The 9,973-nt window shown below is 56.8% G+C and overlaps 1 protein-coding gene across 1 annotated transcript; it reads right to left on the bottom strand.

Moving 5' to 3' along the window:
- Positions 1-5,215: 5,215 nt before the first annotated feature.
- SHOX2 (SHOX homeobox 2) lies at positions 5,216-9,648 on the bottom strand. Its single transcript, XM_031505688.2, has 5 exons — positions 9,384-9,648; positions 8,165-8,373; positions 5,766-5,823; positions 5,593-5,681; positions 5,216-5,518 (listed from the first exon to the last, which is right to left on the bottom strand). The coding sequence occupies exons 1-5, from the start codon at positions 9,646-9,648 to the stop codon at positions 5,267-5,269; spliced, it is 873 nt and encodes a 290-aa protein (XP_031361548.1). The 3' UTR covers positions 5,216-5,266.
- Between the last annotated feature and the right edge of the window lie 325 nt (positions 9,649-9,973).

Genomic DNA, 9,973 nt, shown 5'->3' with positions numbered 1-9,973 from the left:
TGTCTTGAATTCCTTCTTTCTCCTTCCTCATTCTTCTTGGGTTTGGGTGGTATCTTGTAACTGGGTGGAAAAATCCACATTGTGGGTCTTTAGGGGTCAGTTATTGGGTTAGAAAGGAAAATAGTTTAGGTGTCACTCCTTAATTGGGTAGCTTAGTTTTTGATTAGACTTACAAGGCCTTGTCACAAGAGACTTTTAAAACATTGAGTTCCACAGGGAACAGCAGCTGTGGGGTCAATGTGCCCCCACAGCCACCAAGTTCTGAGCACAATTCCCATTTCACAGCCATAGGAGAGCACTTCATGCACACCCAGGAGCCCAAAAGGCTCGAGTGACAGTTCTGGTGCCGGGGCCACGTTGAGCTGGGTGTGCCAGACACCAACAGCTGGATGTCAACAGCTGGATGGGAGCAGCTCACCAGCTGTGGATGCTGCCTGCTTGGTCCAGGAGGTGCAGAAGCCAAGGTGGGAGTTCCAAAGAGCTGCCAGAGGGAGGGGACGTGCAGGCAGCAGTCACCCCGAGTGACCCCACACAGCCAGGGCTGCAGCCCCAGGCTGGTGTCACCCTCCACACGTGGGATCTCAGCCTGCTGCACTCCTGGGAGCGTTTTTGAAGCTCTTCTCTGGTCCCTGAACGAGTCACAAAGCTCTGGCACTGTGGTTTATCAACCCAGCTTTGCATCCTCGGTGCTTTCAGGCTGGCTGTAGCTGCTGAGGAACTGCCCCTCGTTCCTTCTGTGCATTTTTTGCCTCCCCATTTTGGAACCCTCTCCCAGAATTTCTCCCCGGGTGATTTTTCCCTGTGTGAAAAGAGGCTGCTGGAAGCACGTGGGTGTTTGGTGAGCAGACGTGCAAAGGCCATAAACCCTTTGCTATGGAGGAAAACATCCCCAAACCTCTTTCCCTGATCAGGGAAAAGCTTCCCTTCCCTCTGGAGGAAAAGTTGAGGCTGTGCTGAGCACGAGATGACCTTGCAGGAGGAGAAGGAGCAGGAGCTGGCTGCAGGGGATGCACACAGGGATGATTCGGCAGATTCCCACAGATCCTGCACTCACAGCACCAAAAATCAGCTCACACTGGGCAGGGCAGGGGTTCTGTGGCTCTTTCCCTTTTGTGGCCCTTTCCCTTTTGTGGCCCTTTCCCTTTTGTGGCCCTTTCCCTTGTCAAAGCAGCCTGGTGTTGGCACAGGGCTGAGGGCATCCGTGGCTCTGCTGGCTCTGATCTGCCCCCAGGAATTCGGGCCAGGAGGAGCTGGCAGAGCAGCACAAAGGCATCCCAAACCCCAGAGGCTGGGAGACTCGGGGTGTCGAAAATTCTGAGGATTTCCTTCACTCACACCAACTTAATTGCCTAAAGAACACCTGGAGAGGAGGCTGAGTGCTGGTGTAAAGTGTGAGTAGTGACAGCTGCCGTGGCTGGGAACACTCACCGGATCCTCCAGGAAAATCAGGGGCCGTGGCTGCTTGAATGCAGGGAAGTGAAATTTAAAAATGAACACAGCTTTTCCAGGTCCCTGCAGAGCTTTGCTGCCCACCTCAGAACCACCAAAGGGAACCAGATCTCCTGCTTTTATTCCTCAAACCTACACGGGGACTTTTAAGGTGCCTTTCACTTGCTGGTACCTCACAGTGAGGGAAATCAGGCTCAGAAATAGCCAGGGACTGAGGATTCAAGGGCAAACAAAACGGGAACAGCCACAAAATGGAACAAGTATCAATATTTACTGGGCAGGAAAGAGCACAGGCTGTACTGTCAGCACAACACATCATTTATTCCGTGGCTGCATCCCACAAGGCTGGGGTGCTTTTCCCGTGCTGCTCCCCCAAAAGGAGACTCAGAGCCGGGCCTGGAGCGAGGCTGAGCAGTGGGAGGGCACAGCAGGTTTGTGCCCAGGACTCAGCACGTTTTCAGCTTCCTCCCCTGCTCCTTGCCAGCGTTGCTGCGTGGAGAGCCCAGATCCTGCAGGAGCGGTGGGGTTGGAGCTCCCTGCCAGACCTCTGGCTGCTCCCTGCCCCTCTCTCCTCGCTGCTGCTGCTGCTGCAGAGACTCAGCAGAAGTGGGAACTGCTCCTCCAGCCCCCCGGAATCCTGCTGGGAGCACCCAGGGGCTCGGCCAGCACAGGAGCAGGTGTTTGCTCCTTCCTGCAGGATTCCTGGATCCCTTCTCCAGCCCCCTGTTCAGGCCAGCGCCTCTCCCTGTCAGCCCCAACAAAAGTTTTATCTGCAGGAAGCGCCGATTGTGAGAGCTGGCTGGTTCATGAAATCCCCATAATTACATTTGGGGAGATCTGCGGGGTTTTATAGAGGTTCAGACACTCTAAGAAATAAAATAGAAACAGAAGAGTCCTGGCCAACTTCTGTTGGCCTGTAGACTTATTAGGGATTCCAGCGCAAGGAAATCAGGAATGTGAGTGTTCCTGTCCAAAAACATCCCGTTAAGACTATTTTATTTTAATCACAGCTATGCTAAAAACCACACAGTTCTCTCACACCATCCAATCACCTTCCCTGATAGGACGAAAGCCCATTTTCCCTGACTTTTTATTACAACCATCTTGAAGACAGACATGCCAAGAGCTGGGGGAAGGTTTGAGGTTCCTGCTTGTGTCACACCCCCAAAAACCTGCACAGGATTGTTGGGCAGCTCCACCTCAACCGGTTGTGCTTTAAGCAGAGCAGGTAGGACCTGGCAGGTTTATTTGGAGGAGGGAGAGGATGTCTGAGGCTGGGGCTGCCATGCTCTCATGCACACATTAATGAACTGCTCTATTCGGGATCAATCGACAGCACCGGTACTTTTATTGGCTTTATAATTAGCAGTATCTTACTTTTGCTGGAATAAAGCCGGTTTTACCCAATGTAAAATCTATCATTTCCAGCCCGTTATTAGCAGAGGAACGGCCCAGCTGTTTTGGCTTTCGCTGCTTGGGAGCCTCGCTGGGAGGACTGTGACTGTCCCTGTCCTTATCCCGGTCCTTATCCCGGTCCTTACCCCTGCCCATCCCGCGGGGACACCTCGGGCTCTCCTGTCGCTGCCCGCGGTGCCGCAGCCGGCCCGAGGGACTCTTCCCAACACTTCCCAACACTTCCCAGCCCTTCCCGACCCTTCCCAGCCCATCCCGACCCTTCCCAGCCCTTCCCAGCCCTTCCCAGCCCTTCCCAACACTTCCCGACCCTTCCCAGCCCTTCCCGACCCTTCCCAGCCTTTCCCCGGCGGGGGCTCGGGGGCTGCGCATCCCCCGTCCACGGCCGGCCCCGGAGCGGCTCGTCCCGCCGGGATTTCCCGGAGCTTCCCGGCGGCCCGGGAGGAGCGGGAGGAGAGTCCCGGCGTGGGGGGAGCGCTCCCAGCCCGGAGCGGCCGGGAGCGGCCGGCCGGGAGCGCTCGGTGGGAGCGGGCGCGCTGCGGGCTCCGCCGGGCGCGGCGAGCCCCGGAGCCCCGATCCCGCCCTGGAAAGGATTCCGAGCCGTTCCGCTTTGCTCGCTTTTATTACCTGAGGGAACCTGACAGAACTCGTTCAAGACACAATTGCTAGAGAGCGCCCACCGGCCGGCTCGGCCGCCGCAGGGAAGCCCAACGCGAACGTCCCGGATGCGCAGCCGAAACTCGAGGGAAACTCCCACAAAGTGGAGGGGGGGGACAAAAAAAAAAAAAATGTTTAAAAAAAAACGCTGCGCGGAGGCGAGCGGCGCTTCCTCGTCGTGCTGAGCGCTATCGGCGTGTCGCGACATCTACGGAGCGGAAAGAAACGTGCGAGATGTACAGGAGGTGAGAAGACGGCAAAGAAAAGAGCATCACCGCTGGCTGGACACCGACAGTCCCGGCGGGGAGCTGGCACCGGCCCCGCACCGTCCCCCCTTCAGTCAATAGGCAAAGTGTCTTAAATTCATTACTTGGCACTTATTGAAATTCGTGACGTCGAAAATGGATTAAAAAAGGTGAAGCAAACCTGAGTGAAACAAAATATATTGTACCGACAACAAATGCAATGAGATAACAGCATCTTGCTTTTTTTTTTTTTTTCCTCTTTTTTTTTTTCTTTTTTAAATAACTTAAAATACACTAGAAAAAATATGGTCAATATAAATAATTTTGTTTTCATGGAGAACAAATAGATACAAAGCCCGTCCATACCAAAGTTCGCGTAGAAGAGCTTTCCCTCTGTCTTGGCAATAATCATGAGGGTCAGATGGCAAAATCTGGGATAACAATCACTGACTGCAGGGTACCCCAGGTTAAATAGCTATACGTCTCTCAAATAATAATAATAATAACCAAAAAAATCACAAGGTTACGTGAATAGATACACCTTTATGAGATAAAATGTAAATGTTTGACAGTCAACTATCAATTCACAAGTTATAGCCAAAATAAACTTTGTTCGTGTGTATCAACATATTTTACATGTACCCAGTACCTCTTATTGGAATTTGCCGTGGTGTCAAGTGGTGGTTGGGAATTAAATACTCTTTTTTTTTTTTTTTTTTCCTTTTTTTTTTTCCATTTACTTTTGCCCTCAGGAGGGGAGAGACCCGGCAAAGGGAGGCAAACTCCGCTCTCCTGGCGCTTTCCGCTCCCTTTTATTTATTTCAGAGGTGGGACAGCGAAGGACCAACAAAGATTTGCGAGTGGAAAAGGTAGCGCTTGATCTGCCTCGCTCTGCCTGCTTCCCTCCAAGATTAAAGGAGAAAGAACCCAGCCACGTTTGTTTGTTTGCTTTTGTGGTTGTCTCGGTTTTTTTTTTTCCTACTAAAGATGAGGGTGAAGTGCAAGTGAATCAAAGGACTCCATCAATGAAATACAAATACATGCAACCCGGAATGCTGCTGGAGGAAGTATCCCGGACAGTTTCCCATTAGAAATTCGCAGAGAAATCATTGTCTTTTTTTTTTTCCCTTTTTTTTCTGTTCGTCGTAGTCTTTCTTCTTTTTTTTTTTTTTTTCCTTTTTATTTTTTTTTGTCGCTATTCCAGACGTGGTTGTTAAACTCAAGTACCTGATGCAACGTGAAAGGAGGCCCGCCTCTCTTATCAAATTTCTTGTATTAAAGTGAACTTCGCAGAAAAAGGTCAGTTTCAAAACCTGTGAACTTCCCAGCTGCGCGTCCTCGAATTCCTTAAATAAGTATATATCTCCCGTCCGTTTCTCCTCTCCCTCGTTTCTTTCTTTTTTTTTTTCCTTTTTTCAACTTTTTTTTTTCCCTTTTTTTTGGGAAAAAAAAAAAAAAAAAAAGAAAAAAGAAAGAAAAATAAAGCAGCAGCAGCAGCGCGGTCACAGCCCCAGGGCGGCGGCGTGTTTCTTGGCCTTCAGGCGGAGGTCGGCGATGCTGGAATTCTTGCTGGTGGTCTTGGCGGCGGCGGCGGCGGCCACCACGGAGGCGGCGGAGGCGGACTCGGCCAGGGTGGCCAGCGGGAGCCCGAAGGGGGGCGCGGGGAACATCATGTAGGGGGCGTGGGCCAGGTGCGGGTGCAGGTGATGGTGAGCGTGGGCCACGGCGCTGTCCAGCTGCAGCTGCGCCTGCACCTGCGGGCGACAAGCGGAGGGTGACCCGCGTCACCCACCCCGGGAGACCTCGCCGCCCTCCCGAGCGCGCTTACCTGCTGGAAGGGCATCCTCAGAGCGCCCACGTTGACGTAGGGAGCCACCCGGCAGGCCTCGAACTGCGTGGCGGCGCCGATCAGAACCCCTGCGCGGGGAGCGGAGCGCTCAGCGCCCGGAGCCGCCGCCGCCGCGCCCCGCGCCCGCCCCGCCGCGCCCCCGGCCCCGCTACCTTTGTGCAGCTGGTTCTCCTGCTTGCGGCACTTGGCCCGGCGGTTCTGGAACCAAACCTGCGGGGAGGCCGGCGGGACGCGGGGTCACGCACACCCCGAGGAGCCCGCCCGAAGGACAATGAGAGCGGTAATGAGCAGCAAAAGCCCAGCCCGAAGCCCGCAGACAAAGAGCGGCGGGTGCGCTGCGCTCCCCCCGCCCGGGCTGCCCCCGCCGCCCAGCTCCGAAAGGCAAAAGGGAAAGAAAGAGCCCCAAACCCCCCAAAACGGCCAAGCGCGGCCGGCACGCCCCGGGGAAATGATTTCCCGAGCCCCGGCTTCCTCTTTCAGCACCAGGCTCCCAACAGGCTGAAATCGCTCTCGAGATCCACTGCTAATGGCCTGAGAAGCGGGTGCTCATTAATAAATAAATTAATTGGCTTTATCTTACAGGAAAACTCAACGACAACGGTTTATGACTTTTTATCTGCTTTTTCGTGGGGGGGTGGAGGAGAATTACAGTCCTAAAAAGCTTCGCTACCAAGAAGTTTCGAATTTCTCTGTTCACTGGAGTGTAGCACAGAAGCGGAATAATTATCTCATTATCATAATAATCTAATTTGCCTGCACCGAAGAGGCTGCCCCGTTAGATGAGAACGTACTTTTAATATTGGAAATGGAATCGTTAAAATAAATTCCCAGGCTGAAGTTCTGCTGGCTTTGGGAAAGGAGGGAGGGAAAAGGGGAGAGCCGCTCTTAAAAGATCCCCGTTTTAACCCAGGGCTCTGTAGCTCATCCCAGCAGCCAAGAAATCCTTTCCCCGCGCCAGAAAAAAAAAATTAAAAATATAAAAATTGCATTTTTTGAGGTCTTACTATAAGAGACGAATATAAACGGGAATTCCTCCCGCCCTGTCATTTTCTCCAGCCAAGGAAAATCTGCCCAAGAGCCACGTTCGCCCTCAGCCTCCCGTGGAAACAAACGCGCCTTCCCATCATTTACAAATTAGAGCAGATACGAGGCGAAATATTATTGAAAAGCGGTTTTTTTTTTTTTTCCGGGAGGATTTCTAGGGAATGGGTTTAATCTATGTAAATCTCCAAAAGTTATTATGCACCCTGCGATTTGGCATCATGGGAGCGCGGATTATGCGCCGCCGCCGCCTTCTTTGTCGAGCACCTCCCTGCTCCATTTTCCACAGCCAACAACTTTTTGCCTTGGTTTTGTTAGGGTTTGGTGAACAGAAATAAGAAATAAATTTAAAAACGACGAACAAACACAATTAAAAACCAACCAACCAAAAACCAACCTAGCAGCTAGCAAAAAAACCAAACCAAACCAACAAAAAAAACAACAAAACAAACCCAAAAAAACCGAAAAGCAAAAAAAAAAAAAAAAAAAAAAAAAAAAAATCGGGGGGAGAAGAGAGGGAAAATGAAGACTTTTATTTTTTTTATTTCAATTTGGGGTTTTTTGTGGTTCAGGCTCTGACAAAAGCTGCTCGTTTTGAGTTTCTCGGTTCCCCGTGCCGGCTCTGCCTCTGTGCTCACAACCTTAGGCGATGCAGGGAAACCCCCCAAGGACCGAGCGCATACTTGGGTGCAGATGGTGCCTGCGAGCACAAAGATTGAGGGGGAGTATCTGTTACAGCGATACTTTCCACCAGCTGCAGATGTTCGGGGCCTAAAACTTCTCCATGTGTTCCAGCAAATAATGACCATCATTTTCTCTTCTTTTATTTTCAGAACGGAAATACACCGCAGCAGCTACATTTGTTCTCATTTGAGGGATCCCCTTCCTTCCCCGCTCCTCAGCTCATCCCGACAAAACTCGCAGAAAGCGGCCCAAGAACCCGTTTGGCAAAAACTTTGGGAGGGTGCAAAGAGCAGGTTAAACCCAGAGAAGCCGCGGCTTCCTGGGAGGGCAGAAAGCTGAAAATATCTCGGGTTAATCCCAGACTTTCTGTATTTCACAAACCCCAACAAAGCACCTCGCTCAATTCTCGTGCCGTTTCAACATTTAAGGACTACGAGGCGAAACGGGCTGTGAATACATCTTATCATGGTTTCACTTGGCGGTGTCTAACTCAGCTTTTGCTCGCGACATCCATGCCGGGAATGGGTGTCCATGGATGAGCCGGGCAGCGGCACCGGGAGCGCAGCCCCCGCCAGCCCCGGGAGCGGCTGCCGAGGCAGGGATGGAAAAACGGCGGAGCTGGGATAAACCAGGGCACGACGAAGGGACGGGGACACAAATCCCGGGCAGGCAAAACCCTGCGAGGCCGCTGGCAGATTTGCCGGAGGAAGTTGGGAGCCGGGGAGCTGCCTCCTCTCCCTGCCAGAAGGATGGGGCTCGTTCCCATCATCTCCCCGGCGTTTCCGAGCTGCCCGTTCCCCCGAGCACCCCACGCAGCCCCGGCTACCTGCACCCGGGCCTCGGAGAGCCCCAGCCGCTGGCTCAGCTCCTCCCGCATGAACGCGTCCGGGTAGTGGGTCTCGTCGAAAAGCCTTTCCAGCTCGTTCAGCTGCTCCAGGGTGAAATTCGTCCGGCTCCTCCTCTGCTTGATTTTCGTCTGCCCTTCGTCTTCCATCGCTTTCGCATCCTCCTTGCGCTCCTTCAGCTCTGGGGACACTGGGCACGACACAGCAGTCAGAGCGGCGGGGCCGGGGGCACCGGGGCTCGCCGCGCTCCCGCCGCTGCCGGCGGCCGGGGGGATGCGGGCGGGAGCCCCCCGGGGCCGGGGCAGCCGGGAGCGGGGCCTGCGCGCCCGGGCCGCGCTAGGCCGCCTCGGCCGCTGCCGTTCCGGGCTCCGCCGCCGTCTCCGGTAACCGCTGCCGGGGAGAGCGGGGTCCGCACCGAGCCCTCCCCTCCGGCCCCGCCGCGCCCCCGGGGGATGCGCAGCAACAGGTCCCCGGAGCCTCCGCCGGCCGCCGCGGCCCCTCCGCCCCCCGGGAGCCGGTTCTCCTCGGTCAATTCTCGGCCGGAGACGCGCCCCGGGCCGGAGCGCGGGGCCCGCGCACCGACCCCCCGGGACCGGCCGGCCGGCACGGCCCGGCCCCGCCGCGGCTCCCGCAGCACCGGTCGCCCTATTGCAGGCATCCGATCGGGGATGCTCCGGGCGCCCCGCCGGTCCGAACAAAAGGGCGGCAGCGAGCCGCGGGTCCCCGCGGCCACGGCCACGGGCCCGGCCGCTTCCCGCAGCGCCCGAGAGCGGCGGGCGGCCCCGGTGCCGGCCCCGCGGTACCGCGCGGAACACCCGCGGGCAGATCTGCTGGAAGCCGCGGGGCTGAGCGTGGCCAGCGCGGCCCGGCCCCACGCGAGTCCGCGGAGCCGCGGGGGAACGAACGGGCCCGCGGGGCCGGGCATTCGTTGGCGGCGCGGCTTCCCGTGGGATGCCGAACGGGGAACGAGATCGCGTTCTGAGCAAGTTAAATCCGGGTTTAAGTATTTTAATCTAAAAACTTCGAGGCCGGCCGCCCATCTCCCGCGGCTGGCAGAGCCCGGGCAGCCGCCCGTCACCGCCGGGCGCTGCCTCCCCGCCGGCCCCGTCCACCCGCGACCGCGCGTACCGACCCCGACGGGGAAAGCGGGGGAAGGGGAAAGGGAACGGGAGAAGGGGGAGCCCGCGGTGCCGCCGTTACCGTCGCTGAGCTTGGGGGTGGCCGCCTCGGCCGCTCTCTCGGCGGCGGCGTCGGGCTCCCGCGGCGGGGAGCGCCCGGCCGGCCGCGCCGCGGGGCTGCCCGTGTCCTCCCGGCCCGGCTCCGCCGCCGCCCCGCCGGGCTCCCGCGGGCCGCCGCCGCCGCGCAGGGGCCCGCTCTCCAGCACCTCGCGGTAGGTGATGAGCTCCTTCTTCTCCTTGGCTTTGGGATCAAACGACTTGGAGACAAACGCCGTCAGCTCCTCCATGGCTCAGGGGCGCGCTGCCCCGGCTCCCCGGGCGGGCATCCACGGGGCGGGGGAGGCGGCGGCGGCGCCCCGGGCCGTGCCGAGCCGGGCCGGGCCGTGCCGCCCGACGTGCAGGGCTCCCGGGGTCTGATAGCGACGCCGCGATTGAAGTGGCACTATTTATACTTTGCAAAGCCGGCCCCTTGTTCCCGGCGAATTACCTCCCCTCGGAGCTCTGAATGGACCCCTTCCTTCCTCCCTTCCTTCCTCCCGTCCTCGCCGGTCGCCCGCCCGCCGCGGGGCACTGCGGCCACGGCACCGCCCGCCCGCCGCGCGCTGCGCCCTA

The sequence above is a fragment of the Lonchura striata genome, chromosome 10 (genome assembly GCF_046129695.1).
Source record: "Lonchura striata isolate bLonStr1 chromosome 10, bLonStr1.mat, whole genome shotgun sequence".
NCBI lineage: Eukaryota > Metazoa > Chordata > Aves > Passeriformes > Estrildidae > Lonchura > Lonchura striata.
This window is presented reverse-complemented; position numbering and strand designations above follow the sequence as displayed.